The sequence below is a fragment of the Echinops telfairi genome, unplaced genomic scaffold (genome assembly GCF_000313985.2).
Source record: "Echinops telfairi isolate 266 unplaced genomic scaffold, ASM31398v2 ScPeMD7_1;HRSCAF=3_0, whole genome shotgun sequence".
Taxonomy (NCBI): Eukaryota; Metazoa; Chordata; class Mammalia; order Afrosoricida; family Tenrecidae; genus Echinops; species Echinops telfairi.
The window spans coordinates 19,630,715-19,646,485 of record NW_022103896.1 but is presented as its reverse complement, the minus strand read 5'-3'; the positions used below and the strand labels follow the sequence as shown (position 1 = coordinate 19,646,485).

Genomic DNA, 15,771 nt, shown 5'->3' with positions numbered 1-15,771 from the left:
CAATATCATTTGATAGCCGGGCACCATCAGCTTTCTTCACCACATTTGCTTATTCACCCGCTTTGTCTTCAGCGGTTGTGTCAGGAAAGTGAGCATCATAGAATGCCAATTTAATAAAAGAAAGTATTCTTGCGTTGAGGGAGAACTTGAGTGGAGGCCCAATGTCTAAGACTAATTCTTTAACAAGACTAGAAAGCTCTATCTTTCTCCTACGTAGAGCGGCTAGTAGTTTCGAACTGCTGACCTTGCAGTTAGCAGCCCAATGCATAACCGTGAAACCACCAGGACTTCAAAACTCTATAATGAGGATAAATTTTATAGTTATTCAGACAAAAAAATGTAAAGAATCTAAGCATACCTGACAGTGATGGTATGTCGGTAACTTGGAAGCAGCTTTTCCATATTCAAAAACCTGGTGATCTCTTCCAGAATGAGCCGTACTTCAGGATTCAAGTTATCCAAAGTTCTAACTTCATTATTCACACTGACTGCGGGTGTAACCGAGTTGGCAAGGGCATCAATCATTTCTGCACGGTAATAGTTATCTGAAAACTAACCCAAAGAATAATTTCTAATGATAGTACCAAAATTTACCTGAGCATTACAAATGGATAAAACATGTACATAGCTGAAAAATTGACTGTATCTGAAACGATAGGAACAAGTTCTTAAGTATCACCTATATGTCTTATGGAAATCAGACTGAACAAATATTAACAACATGGAAGGCATTCTTACAGTAACCCAGCTGGATTCTTCTACAAGGAGAACTATACTCCACAAATAAAACTGATAATCAAAGAGCTTCAAATCAGCTATTTTAGCACTCTACTCTCATATGAGAGGGCATCCAAAAGTTACTGGGGGAAAAAAATGTTCACAGAAAACAAATTCAAAGGTGATGGAATTTTGCCACGACCTTTTTGAAGATCCCTTGCATATATACATATAACTAAGGTTCACCAGATAGTCTCAGAAAAAATCAACAAAAACAACTAGAGACCAGAATTATCATGTCACCCAAGCCTGTCCGCTCCTCGGTACAAACCCAAAGGACTTTTTGAAAGTGGGACTCAGCGAGATGCTTTATACCAATGTTCACTGAAGCATTACATTAGCCAATAGGTAGAAACCACCTAAGGGTTCATCAATAGATGCACAGATAAGCAAAATGCAGCTGCTGGGGTAAGAACATGCACAAAAAGCGCTTACTGGTGGTTGTCAGGGGTTGGGGGAAACGAAGAACGGAGCACTGGTGCTGGAGGGTGGCTGAGCTAGTGTTGGACTGATGGGACATAACAGTTGGTGGCAATGGCTGCACCAGGCAGTGAGTTTACTTAATGTCACTCAATTGCACACTTCAAATGGTTCACAGGGCAAGATGGGGCCTACGGATTTTAGCACAACAAAATTAACAAAAACAAGGCAACTCGGGAAAGTAAGAATATGCAGGAAAAGGCAACAGAAATAAAAATTAATATTGTCTGAGACAACACCAGGATGTCCTAACTTCTAATAGTGTAACATTTTTAACAAAAAAAGAAACCTGCAGAAAATGAGTCAAAAATTAAAATGGGAGTTAAGTGGAAAAAATATATAAAATTTTAAGTGAACAGAGGCAGAAATTAGGAGAGGAAGCATAGGAAAACTAGAAGGCTAGTACAGGAGGCAAGCACACCAACTACAGGAGTTCTATTATGAGAAGCAGAGAAAACGGAGGCAAAAACTATTTTAAAAAATTAATTCCATAGCAAGTCCCAGACCAAAAGTTCTGCAACTGACAGAGCCTACTACCGAGCATCTATTCCAGCCCAACTTGATGCTCAAGACACTGGGGGGAATTTCAGGACACTGAAGAGAAACATGTTACAGCACATGGCTTCTATCTTCCAGAGGGAAAGCATATGCTGTACACATAAAAGAACTAGAACAAAAAGGGCACTGGGCTTCTCTCAACAGCACTCTCAAAGGTAACAGAACAATGGCTTCCAACCTCTGATGAACCCAAGACAATCTTAAAACTTACGCCATAAAACCCCCCTCTGAAATCTTCTCAAAACCAAACAATAGTTTCGCTTCACTAATACAAAATATCTGCCTTGAGCACTGTGCTCTTTTAGAACTATCTACATGGGTGGCAGTGGCCCTTAAATGTTGGACTTCTAACTACAAGATCAGCTGTTTGAGCCCAAAGGGAAAAAGAGAAGACCATCTCCTGGTGATGTAGCGCTTACACATCGGTTAGCAATGAGATCCATATGGTCAGCAGTTCGAAACCAACAAGCAGCTCCCACAGGAGAAAGGCTGGGCTTTCTACTCAAGTAACACAGTCTCAGAAGTCAACTGGGGTCGCTGTTAGTCAGCACTGACTCAATTGCAATGAGGTTGGTGTTTTTATCTCGTGGAAAGACTTATAGCTGGGGAAACCTATAGGGGTGGCTATGAGTCTGAATCAACTACGTAAAAAAATCACAGCCATCGACTCATAGCGACCCTATAAGGCAGGGTAGAACAGTGGGTTGTTTGTTTGGCACAGCAGCAACTCCAAAGATGAGACAGGATTCTTAGGGGGCAGGGAGTTTATGCTAACAGGCAGGAACAACACAAGGAGGGCGGGCCAGGATGGTTGCACAACTCAAAGGATTTAGCGATATCTGTCACTAAATTAATTATACACACAGAAATGGTTGAACTGGTGTATATTTGTTGTGTGTGTTCTCAACTACAAAAAATCTGAGGGAAAGTTATTTTGTGTCTGAAATTCTAAACCCACCAGACCACCAGGCAGAAGAGTAAAAGATACTTTGCATCCTGTAAAGGATCAAAACGAAAAAAAAAAAAAGGATCAAAACGGTTACATTCCTTGCACTCTTTTTGACTCCTGCAAACTTCGGGTGGCAGTTTACTTAAAATACATCCACAATTTTTTGTTTTAATTCTTTTTTAAAAAGGTAAAAACCAGCTCCTCTCCTGTTGAGTGTATGCTGGGCTTTGTGACTTTTAACGGTGAGAAAAAAGCAGAAGTGACAATGTACAATTTCTGAAATCAGGTCATTGGGCTTCCTCCTGGGTCTCAGTTTGGTCAGGGGAAGCCAGAAGTGAGAACAACCAGCCCAGGTGACAAGGAACTGAGGACGCTGTCAACAGCCACGTGTGCAATCGTCTTAGATGTGGATCTACCAGTCCCAGTCATGCTTTCAGGTGATGGTGTTCCTGGCCCAACTTCTTGGTTGCAACCTTGAGAAATCCGGACCCAAAGTCATCTATCTAAGCTACTCAAAATACACGGCTGAGCAGAACCGTAAGCCAGCAGGCTTAGAATAGAATCAAACTGATAGGCAGCTGTTGTTCACTAAAGGTTTAAAGAATACATGAAGTTTCTGAAGGCAGCAAATATGCCTTCGATTTAACCTATATTCTCTCAGTATAGCATGTGTGCTCAAAATCACTTGGTGATTATGAACTGATGACAAGTGTAATGAAATAAGTTTTGACTCATAGCTTTCAACAACTATTTGTAAAAAAAAAATGAATAATGCACAAAATGGTAAAAGAAAAAGGTCAAGGTCATCAATGAACAAGTTATTCCCCTGTAAGAACGGTCTTCTGTTGTCTGTCCCCCAGGGAGGAGGTCACACACATTTCCATGTAATCCGAAAAGTGGGTGAAGGGAGACGTCGGACAGGGCAAGATATGACAAAATACCCATTTATAAACTATCAAGGGCTCATGTGGGAGGGGGGAGCGGGGAGGGAGGGGAAAAATGAGGACCTAATGTCGGGGGTTTAAGTGGAGAGAAAATGTTTTGAGAATGATGTACAAATGCACTTTACACAATTGATGTGTGTATGGATTGCGATAACAGTTGTATGAGCCCCTAATAAAATGTTAAAAAAAAAGAACGGTCTTCTGGATATCACTCGGTGACCGTGCGGTCAGACTTCACCAAACGGAGTTACGTGACAACCTCAAATTGGGTACACAGCAGTCTCCACATCGAAGGGGCAGGAAGAACATTTCAGAACCAACTGTCTTGTTTTTGATTTGCTGACTGCTCTAAAAAACCCTGCCATCTCCATCTCTAGCAAACTCAATTATTATGGGCTTACCATTAAGTAAACATTTCCTTCAGAGCAAAATACCAAGAGCCAGTTTCATCATATCATGAGGAAGAGAGAATCTTACCTTATTTTTCCTGTTGTCATTATACTTGATTAAGTCTAAAATAAATGTTAAGACTTCTTTGGGACAGAGATTATGAACATCTCTCAACAAAGCCATTGCAACTGGCATAGTCTACAAAAAGCAAACAAAAACAATGAAGTAATTTTAAGCATATAATCTAATGACTACAATTCATTGACTGTATATAGAAAAGGAGTCACTTTAGGGCTGACACAAAAAATTCAAACAAAGCCAAAATCTCCTAGCTCCCACCCCTGTTCACCATCTCAAACCATTCTAACACAAAAGAGTTGAATGGGAAATGAGAGAATAGCTGCATGGTTTGACATGCTCGTAGCCCACGTATCCTGCAGCAAAACATGTAAGACAAATGATGTTACTCCAGTCCCGTGTGTTACAGTGGAAAAGGTATGGGTTCAGCAGTAGGTAAACCAGTATTCAACTGCTAACTCTTGCTGAATGTCTTTAACTAGCTGTTTACTGAGTAGGAGGCTCAGTTGCCTCACAACCATTTTAAGATCAAATGACAAAATGACTACAACCATGTGACATCAGCAGACCTCAACCATCAGTCTTTAGAAAACACCAATTCGAGCCCTAGACACATGGAATCTAGGAAAGATAAACCACTCAGAAGCAGTAATGGGAATAGCAATATCATGAGGATAAGGGAAAGGTGGGAGGACAAGGGGGAACTGATTGCAATGATCGACATAATCCCCCTGAGGGGGAAATGTGGGTAAAGGGAGACAGTGGACTATGTAAGATATGAAAGTAGCAATAATTTATTAATTTAACAAGGGTTCACGAAGGTGGGGGATGGGGATAGGAGGGAATAAAGAGGAGCTGATACCAAGGGCTCAAGTAGGAAGAAAATGCTTTGAAAATGAAGATGGCAAAAAAAATGATGGCAATATACACACAAATGTGATCAATACAAGAGATATATGGATTGTTATAAGAGCTGTAAGAGCCCCCAAAAAATAATAAAAAAGAAAACACCACAATTCTCCAGTATTACTTTCATTCTTAGACTGAGGTTTTTGAAAACCAGTAAGTTACCTGAAATTCAACTTAATCTTCACCTTTCCAAATTTCCATTATCAACTTCTCTACGGCGGTAGAAACATGATCATACCATAGTAGTAACTTCTACTAGCAAAATGGAGTGAATGACAATGAATGGGTATCACAGTCCTCAGTGGACAGGGAAGCGTGAACTGTTCTCTCTTCTTACTAAAATAACGATCCCCTCTAACCTGGGGGCTAAGAAGCCGATGGCTCTTTGCTTGCTTGAAGGAACAGAAGCTGTAGAAGCTATAGCAGCCGATGAGAATACTCTGAAACAACTAAGGAACTTTTCGAAGAAATATCTGTTCTATGGTCACTCTGCCCTTTTTGGAAGCAAATCTGATTTAAGCACTAATCTTCTCTCCCCTTCCTCTCATCTAGAGATATTGAATGAAAGATCAATAGGTAAGAAAATACTGTTCTTTAAGCTTTGACTGCAACCCACAGTAAGAAATATACTTTGTATACCAGAGCATAGTTCTGTCTGTCTCTCTCTCTCTCTCTCTCTCACACACACACACACACACACACACACTCTTTACGTGCAATAGAATACAAAAAAACAAAAAAAGGTAACAAAAATACATATATATTAACCCTTACCACATATAATACATTTTGATACTACTTATTCTTTTACTAAAAAAAGGTTAGTTAAAACTTCAAATTGATTTCATGACCTTCTCACTATGGGTCACAAGTGCCAGTTAGAAACACTGTTACATATGGAAGAACAACACAACGATGAAAACTAGAAACAGACATTCATTTGCATCCTCTCCATGAATTAGTGTAATGCCAATAAGGAAGCTAAAAAGAATATGTAAGTACTATCAAATGTCCATTTCTTCAATATAAAAATTACACACTGCAGGCTTCTAAGACTAAACCAACATTGTCTTTCAGCAAACCTGGATTATTCTGAATCTCTTTTGCTCAAGAAATTACTGGAAATATATTATCATTTTCACCCAGTGCTGCTAAGCAATCCTTTGATCTTTTGCTCTATGAACTGTAAGTCGCAACTTGCCTACATCTCCACCAACATCCACTTGTCTCAGGAAGAGAAATGTTTTGATCTTTTCTAAAATTCACCCCCAACCGTGCCCCATGTTCTTCTAACATCTTCAGAACTTGCCCTTCTTCTCTCCTTTGCATCTATTTTCTCACTTGACTATTTTCTCTTTGCCTTTCCACTGGCTTCCTTCTGTGCCCAGCAAGCTTCCAGTTTTTTCTCCAGGCACACGAAGCCAAACTAACCCGAATGTCCTTTTGCTCAACCTTGCTCATTCTCTTCAATCCCCAAATCACAAAAGAATAAGCTTAATTATCTAGACTTCATTATTCTCTCCCAGTGCCATTTAGTTATCTTATGTCTGCCTTTACTTTAGTAAATTACTAAGATTTTCAAATTACTACCAAGTGATGAATACCCAACCATTGCCACATCCCTTCCAAACACACTGGCCCCAACCCATCACACCACCACCACCAATTTCCTAAAAGGCCATTTACAGGAAACAGATGATGTGACAGATACATTATACTCTTGATCTTATTTTATGCTAATAAAAGATAAATCTTAGAAGTCAGTACTCTGGGGCTTAAAAGATTAAGAAATGTGTTCACGTGCAAACAGTCAATGAACCAGGAATGAAGTATGTACCCAGAAATCTATGCTTACTTCCTCTGATCATATAAACAGACCACGCCTGAAACCGGTTGCCATTAGAGAACTTACTCACGCCTCCATCTTCCATGTAATCAACCACAAGGCCCAGTTTTCCATGTCTAATCTTACTATAAATGTAGATTATGATTCTTTGTTGTATACCCCCCATAAAAGGGATGAGTAATTGCTTCAGTTTTGGAAAGAATTTCAGAAGCAAAAGAATTAATTTTATAAGAAGGCAGATTTCAAACCAGTTAAAATTGGTTTAGTCAAGGTCAATGCTGCAAAACTGAATTTGTAAAATGTGAGTGTATGGGGACACCCGAAATGGAAAGAGAAAAATAACAAGTCAAGTCAAAGCCCTGGGTTGGGAGACTCATAAGGGGCAAAGTGGGCCTTTTCCGAAACCAAATGTGGGAAACTGCACTACTGCCAGAACTGCGGAGAGGGACACAAAAAACAGCACTGTCAGCCTCCAAGTCGGGCACTGCTGTTTCCACTGTGTCCAGCAAGCGGTTTGATTGCTATGCCATGCCCGTGCTGCCCTGCAATTTGTCCCACTCCAGTTTCACTTTGTTGGGCCAAGAGAGAAACGAGAGCCAGTTCCAGCTCTATAAGAAATCAAGCACACCTCGTGTTAAATGTAAAGACACAGATAATGGAATCAGACATATTCATGAGAAGATTACAAGTGAACTATACCTTCTGTAGAAAGTAACTTTGAAAGCTCATGAAATTGTTCGTCTTCACAATGTTTGGACAAGTTTTACAACAGAACATCCTAGTGAAGAGCGACTTCATCGCGGGTGGTCCTGTCCATGTGCTCACCATTGAATTTGCGATCTGAAGAACGACAAAAGGGAACCACCTGCGTCACCACAGCAAGCACTTCGAAACCGAAGAGAGCTTTTCACACCCTCTCAGTACACGGTCTAGTCTCAGAGAGCCAATACTCCAGCCTTTCACCACCATTTCAAAAAAAGTAAAACAAACCACTCACCTTCCCACCAAATCCTTAAAATGTGTATTTTTCTACAAGTTCATTTCTAATGGTAGCAGTTACTTTTGTTACCTACTGCAAAACATTTGGAAAAGTCTAAATAAGAAGTGGTTTATGTTTTTATTCATTGGACAGATATAACTGTAATCCATTTACTCAGCAGAAATATCATTATGGATTTTAAATAAGGTTTTTCAATCTACCCTCAATGAAAAACAAGCCTTAGTGCAACCACTCAAGTCTGTAAGAACCATTTCCAAAAATCTCGCTATTGAAATTTTTAGTGCATCTAAAATACATGTCTGAAAATAAAATTAGGATTTAAAAAAAATAATATACTCTATACTTTTATGGCTCTGCTAAGAACTCAGCATGCAAGAATCACAAAGCCTTTAATAGAAGCCACGAATGCTTATCCTCAGCAGATGACTACCAAAGAAAATGATTTTCCCTCATATATCCAAAAGCAGCCAGCTACTTCCAAGTCAGTAAGGAGAGAACAAATGTAAGTCATTATAATCTGTTGAAATATTAGACAAATGGGTTTAGCAGTGATGAAGGCTACACAGTCACTAAATGGGAATGAATCTATTATCAAGATGCTTTTTAAATACCTGGAAACCTGCATTTCTGGCCAAATTTTTATCGGCTTTTTTTCTGGCTTTCATTTGATCTACCATCAGTTTTTTCCTTTTGGGTTTTTTTTTTTTTCACATCTAAAGAAAAATATTTGATTTTTCTTAATAAATTAATTTTTCCAGCATGTTAAATGGTAGTTCCTATGTTTTTGTGGGGTTTTAAAAAAATGTATTTATTGGGGGCTCGTACAACTATTATCACAATCCATACATATATTCAGAGTGTCAAACACATCTGTACATATGTTGTCATCATCTTTTTCTGTTGTTACTGCAGCATGTTTATTTTTCAGTTTACATTTTTTAAGTGACATTTTGTTTGTTTTTTATTGTAATGATTTTATGGTTCTGAAGAAGGAAATCAGTTTTCCCTTCTCCAATTCCTATGCTTTTATTCATTTTTTTTAATGCCTATGGTTTTAAATTACATGACTAATATCAATTCCTAAACTCAAATCAATGTAAAAAAAATTACAATAGGCTAAGATTAACTCATTTCATGTACTATAATGTAAACTATCATTCAAACCAAGGGACTTCTTACCAAATATATTCTTCGCTTTAAAATGTGTTGCTGCAGGTCGGACTTCTCTCTCTGACCCTGAGCTCCTTGATGCTCACTCCCTGGTCACTCCCCTCTCCCTTGTTTCCTTCCCCTCCTTCCCTTCCCCCTCTCTCCACGTGGACCAAGCTGGGCTGAGAGAAAACTAATCCTAAGAAGTCCCAAGAAGATGGAAACCGCGTTTGGGATCCGGTTCCATTCACCTGGAGAAAGGGCTATGCATTTGTATTTTACAGAATAAAGCTGATGGACTCCCTTTAGAAGGACGCAACCACGTTTGGAGAAAAATGGACAAATAAGAGATGGAGGAGCCACCCAATCTTAACCATAATTCCTTTTGCAGGTTAATGACACCCCAAAGAGAGGGGCTATTTGTTTATATTTTCACAGGCAAAGGAGATAGGTGAATTTCTCTTCAGCCAGCAAGGCCCAGAAGAAAGGAGGAACGCCCATGCTGTGACGTGACCCTTTCCTGTTATTGAAGTTACCCAAAACGTCAAGAAGCCCTCGCAGATTCCTGAGTGGCGATGCTGACTGCAAAGATATTTCTTCCATTGCTGATGCCGTCTAAAAGAAACTCTAGAACTCTATCATAACTGAACATTTTATACAATAGTGACTGGACTATTACTACAGATTGTTGCTTTGCTGAAAGATCAAGATTTTGGACATTTTATAAAGTAATGACTGGACTATTACTACAGACTGCTGCTTTGCTGAAAGATCAAGATTTTACACTTGTTAGTTAATGCTATAATGTGATTGAAATGTAACTGATTTCTGTGTAACTCCTTACCTGTATATTGTAACATTGCATAATTGGGATCTGATCAAAAAACATTTGCAAGGGTTTAAGGGAAACATTTCATTAGGTGTTATTCAGCTTAAAAAGGATATTTTCTATACATTCAAAGACAGGCTTGAGGCATCTCCTGGCTCTGATATAATTAAGCAATTGGTGGATGGCATGGAAGGATTGGATCCTCGTGCTTGGGCTCAAAGTATTTCTCATAGCCTGGGTTCCAGCCTATCAGTGCTGCTCATAATCACAATTTTTGTCCTGGCTATCACGTGTTGCTTCTATAGAAAGCTAAGGCGTGTGAAAGAGAATCATACAGCCTCTGTGGCACTTTTGAAGTTTGCGCATAAGGCAAACACCGTTGAGGAGCAGAGAACGGGAAGAGAGTGTTTAAGGACGAATCCTTCATTTTCTCGCAGAGGAGCCTGGGAGGCTAGGTTTCTAGTGGTGGAGGGGGACCTCCACCCTTGTGAGCTGTAGGTGAGTCCCAATCACATTCTCATGACATTGCTCCTTACTTTACCCTCCTATATGGTGCTGTTTCTGAGGTTGTCTCTTACAAGCACATAGCTGGTTGCTGTGTGGCCGGCAGCTTTAACTATAGAGGCAAACATTCCTATTTGGCTTTATTTCTCCCCGCTGCGGTATCCAATCTCAATACCCTCCTCCAATAGCCGATGGGCATTTGGGGACTTTACCCCCAGTGCCTGGATTCAAAATGTTTTCTATAAGCCTGAATTTTTGGCTATATTAATTGGATTATAAAGTTTTGCCTTGGCAGTTTTCAATGTATAGAAAATAACCATGTAGCCACTGTGGCTCTTGTCGCGCGCGGATGACACGGCGCAACACGGACCGAGACAAGAATGGTCAGGACCCTTCTGGTGGATGCAATCTGCGAAGTTTATTGACGCTGCTTCTGAGCCCGAAGTCAGCTGCGGAAGACCCCAAGCTCCTAAAACCCCGGGTATAAATACCCTGCTCGGTGACGTGTCCTACCAGGATTGGTGCAACGCGATAATGCGCAGTGAGCGGCTGGCAGCGCATGCGCAACAAGCTTGTTTACAGCTCAGCTCCTGGCAGCGCATGCGCAACAAGCTTGTTTACATCTCAGCTCCGACAATGCGGGCGCGGTCCGGCGCCATCTTGTAATGGCGTCCACAGCTCTTTTGAATTTTATATATAAAACAAAAGGGGGACTTGCGGGGGGAAGTCAGATACTTGCTGCCAGACTGCTGTCTCATCCCACCACAGGGGTGGGCCTGCTCCCTGCTGCTGGAGACAATGGACTACTCTCTGAAGCCTGGGACCATTAGCTTGGTTCCTGTAGGAGGGGTTTGCACTCTACTGATCAGGGTTCCTATGGAGACCCAGAAACCACCCCCTAGACCACCCTCTCATTGCTGTGTAGCCTATAGTGCAACCCCTCCCTGTGACGTATGTCTCTACCTGTAATTAATGGGCTGGCATGCTCCCAAAAGGTATATAGGCATGGGTCAGCAATATAGAGCGGTTGGACTTCTCTCTCTGACCCTGAGCTCCTTGATGCTCACTCCCTGGTCACTCCCCTCTCCCTTGTTCCCTTCCCCTCCTTCCCTTCCCCCTCTCTCCACGTGGACCAAGCTGGGCTGAGGTGAGCAATGGTACTATGTAACATGCCTGACTGTATTATTGTATTATCTCTCATGCTCTCAATGACTTTAATATAATGCTTATATATTTTTTTTAAAAATGCGTTGCTGCAATTCAATAAACGGTGAAACATTTTCTTTGGTTTCTGTAGCTGACTTTTCAGTTTGATAAAAACAACAATTTTGAGCAGATCTCTTTTTAGACCCAAAAGATGTTTCTTTCTAGACAGTCTTGTCAAAAAGCATTTGGCAAAGCTCTCAAAGGCCCAGCTACCAAGTGAATTGAAAGATAATGGTATGTCAGTTCTTTTTCAGCACTTTTTTGTAGGAATCCACGCAGCAGTCAGCGCTCTGCTTCTACTGGACACCAGCTCACCTTTGCGAGGCAGAAGCACGCTGACATTCTCACGCGGTAGAAACACTGCTCTTGGTCTAAGATGTCCGTGAGTGCGAGGCGCGAGGCGGGCGTGGGGAACTTCTCCAAGGCCAGGATGGACTCCTGCTGCGCAACGACGTCCCGCTCGTAGCGCAGCTGGTACTGCCACATGAAATCGGCCTGCTCAAACTCCACCTTCCTCAGGACCGACATGTCGGGGTCGATCCGGATCCACAGCAACGGGGAGTCAGCGCTGGAAGAAAAACAACCACACACACGTGCGTCATTCTATGCATAAGAACACAGAGACAAAGCGTCTGTTCCCCAGATGTCTCCTTTAGATCTGGGAGTCAATGTCTCCCCTTTTCATCGGGTTGACAATGCATCAACCTGCTTCGTGTGTTTCAACTTCTCACAACGTCTAATCTCTATAGAGCCTGCTGGAAAGATCTGCAAGGATAAAGGGATAGCTAGCAGTAATAATAAAAATTAGCAGGTTTTGATTTGTGCTTTTGTGATATAAAAACTTTGAGGGAAATTCTTCATTTAACTCCAACAGATAATAACTGACGGTGGCTATAATTTACTGGATAGCAACCATTACCAAGAAAAGAAAGCATTGGCTTGACTAAATATTAATGTTTTGCTGCCTTGTAATGCAAGGTTTTTTGGTTTTGTTTTTAATGCTAACCTTTTGTTGTTTTCAAAAACTAGGTCTGAACCAAGGACTCAAGTAGAAAGAAAATGTTTTGAAAATGATGGAAACATGTACAAATGTGCTTCATGCAGTGGATCGATGGATGGTGACAAGAGCTGTACGAGTCCCCAATAAAATGATTAAAAAAAAAAAAGACAAGGTTTAAAACCTAATTTGGGGACGTAGAAAAAATTGTATTCTAACATACCTCTCAAGGTAACAAGCCTAGTTTTAGTTATTTAATCATTTTATTGGGGGCTCTTACAGCTCTTCTAACATTCCATACATCAACTGTATCATACATATTTGTACATATGTTGCCATCATCATCTTCTAAGCATTTATTTTCTATTTGAGCCCTTGGTATCAGCTTCTCCCTCCCCACCTCCCACCCTCATGACCCCTTGATAAATTACAGAATATTACTGTTTTCATATCTTACATCGACTGCTGTTTCCCCTTCACCTATGTTTCTGTTGTTCATCCCCCTGGGGGTGGGGAGGTTATGCATCGATCACTGCAACCGGTTACTCCCTTCCTGCCCTCCTCCCCGTACCTTCCCCCTCCCCTCCTGGTAGCATTACTCCCATTTCTGTTCCTGAGGGGTTTATCTGACGTGGAGAGCCTAGTTTTAAAAACCTAATCTTTTGTCAACATTTTCCTCAAAAAACCACCACTGGGAATAATCATTCTACTCAATAAGCCCGTCTGAGTGCTTACTACAGCCAAGGCACTCACTAGAAACAGTTAAAATTAATACCCATCCTAAAGAAGACCGTCTGTGTAAACATTATTGGTAATCTGGCAACCAAAGCAAGTAACATTTCAAAGCGTTTCATTAAAAGCATATAGGCACAGAATGAAGGAGCAAAGAAAGAGCATTTGAGCTACCACAGGCTTTAAAAGAGAAAGACCATGAGAAAACATCAGCACGTAAAGCTGAGGAAAGGGATCTTTTAAACTGTCTTAACAGAGGGAGCCTCGAAGCGCACAAGTCCAAAGACAAGCTCCTCATTGGGGAGCTCATTAAAAATGAAAAGTGCCAAGCCCATCCCTACTAGTGAAGTACTGAGAGTCCAGGTGACACGATGGGTTAAGTGTTGGGTTGCTGATCTCAAGGTTGGTAGTTCAAGTCCATCAGTCACTCCACGGGAGAAAGATGAACCTGTCTCCTCTTGTACATATTTATAGTCTTAGAAACTCTATGTTCTCCTCTGTCCTACAGGGTTGCTATGAGTCAGAATCAAATCAAAAGCAGTGGGTCTCTGAGTCTAATGAAGTACTGGATCAGAAACAAGATTGTAAGGAGACCTGATGTGATCTGTATGTCCATTATCATTGGGAATCAGCCCTTGGGAAGCCACAGGGAAGCGGGAAGACACCCCCACCCCACCCCAGCACCCTCCCTGCCTCAAAATTCCACCTTGGCAGCCAGGTCTGGTTTACTTTTATCTGACTAACTACAATTTTGTGTGTTACTTTTAATAGTTTCTAGTCCCTCTAAAAAGTCATAAAACCACTGATTTTGAGGTCACCCATTTTTATATTGGTTTAACAAGAACGTATACAATATTGTATCTTCGAATGTACATAACTTACTCCATTGCAGAAAGGTCCATGTCAACTTCTTCTCCATTCATCAGTGGAATTTTTTTCTTCTTATTTCTACATTTGAGAAAAAGCAGTTTGAAAATTGTGAGTTTCCAAGGAAATAAAGAACGGCTAAGGATCAAGTTAGGCATTTGGGCAACATAACATCTTAAGGGGCGATACCAAATGCAATGGACTTTAAAAACAAGAGGCTTTAAATACAGCAAAAACCAATATCCATTTGGAAGCTGGAGGGAATGATGAGCAATACTGAAATTCCTTCATGATCACAGTTTACTAAAAAGCAGACAAATAATGAAATGTTAACTTAAACCTGTACATTACCCAAAGCATGTCATGACAGTTTCAGATAGAAAAATTAAGGTGGATCATCAATAGATATTTTATAACAAAAAACAAAAAAAATAGGCCTGTTATGAAACATAAATAATTCAGAACCATATGCTTTATGGACTAGCTACTATAAGGTAAAGTAAATGATAATAATAATCTTAAGAGAATTAATATGTACAGAACTTAAAACAATAGCTCCCATGTAAATTACTCCTGTCCTAAAAACAGCAGGACGACATACCAAAAACCTGTGAGAAAGTGAAAATAAACAAAAGCACATAACAGAACCATCCCGTGCCCCTCACACCAAGGACTACTCAAGGGACAGCGTTATTCCTGTAGAGAAAAAGATGCGAGGAAATGGTAGGAGAAAAGGTAGCAGGTAGATGTTACCAATTTACAAGGTGTATAAGACAATAAGAAAGAGGGATTTCCTTCTGATTTAAGAAGGAATTTCTTCAGGGGAAGGGAGGAATGATTACATTAAGATTTCAAAATAAACTTCTCTGGGGTCTTCATATGAAATCGACATCATTTGTATTAGACAACCTACAAAGGATCTTGCCAAGAAGAGTTCTGATCCTCCAATTTTAATACTGCTAAGGAGCCTTCCTGAATTGTGGTGCTTGTGAGAAACATTCACGGATGATGGACTTCAAGAAGATGAGCAATCTGTCTCGGAAGGACTACAAGTCAGAACGCTCCTTCGAAACAAGGACGGCAAGACTGTCTGACATACATGTCTAGACATGCCATCAGGAGAACCGAGTCGTGGAGAAGAACGTCACGCGTGGCAAAGTGGAGGGCCAGTGAGAAAGAGGAGGCCCTCAGTGAGCGGACGGACATGGAAGCTGCACGGACGGCTCACACACAGCAAGTGCGGTGCGGCGCAGGCCCGGGCGGTGTCGCAGTCTGTTGTGCGTGTGAGGGCTAAGTGGGAGCCAACTGGACGGCACCTTCATGACAACCCCAGCAATCCTCCCCAGGAAAGCCCAGAGAGGACCTCTATTTCACTATTCAGAGAAGACGCAAAGGCCTGAATTAAAAACCAGTGGTACCACGTTAAATATTAAGTGAAATCCAACCTTTAAAAATATTAAATCAGCAGGCCTGTCTGGATAGGACAGGCGGGATGAACAATCTGGAGGAGAAAACAACGGGACTGACAGTTCCGGGGGGACATGGGAGAGGGGGAG

The 15,771-nt window shown here is 40.9% G+C and overlaps 1 protein-coding gene across 3 annotated transcripts in view; it reads right to left on the bottom strand.

The window, feature by feature from the left end:
- The window catches only part of TAF2 (TATA-box binding protein associated factor 2), a 73,042-nt gene that overhangs the window by 33,134 nt on the left and 24,137 nt on the right, over positions 1-15,771 (bottom strand). For all 3 annotated transcript variants that reach the window (XM_045300010.1, XM_004697414.2, XM_045300034.1), the window contains 5 exons: positions 14,231-14,296; positions 11,935-12,187; positions 7,631-7,771; positions 4,186-4,296; positions 359-552 (listed from right to left, as the gene is read on the bottom strand). In XM_045300010.1, coding sequence (XP_045155945.1) covers positions 359-552; positions 4,186-4,296; positions 7,631-7,771; positions 11,935-12,187; positions 14,231-14,296 — 765 coding nt within the window. The remainder of the gene's footprint in view (positions 1-358; positions 553-4,185; positions 4,297-7,630; positions 7,772-11,934; positions 12,188-14,230; positions 14,297-15,771) is intronic.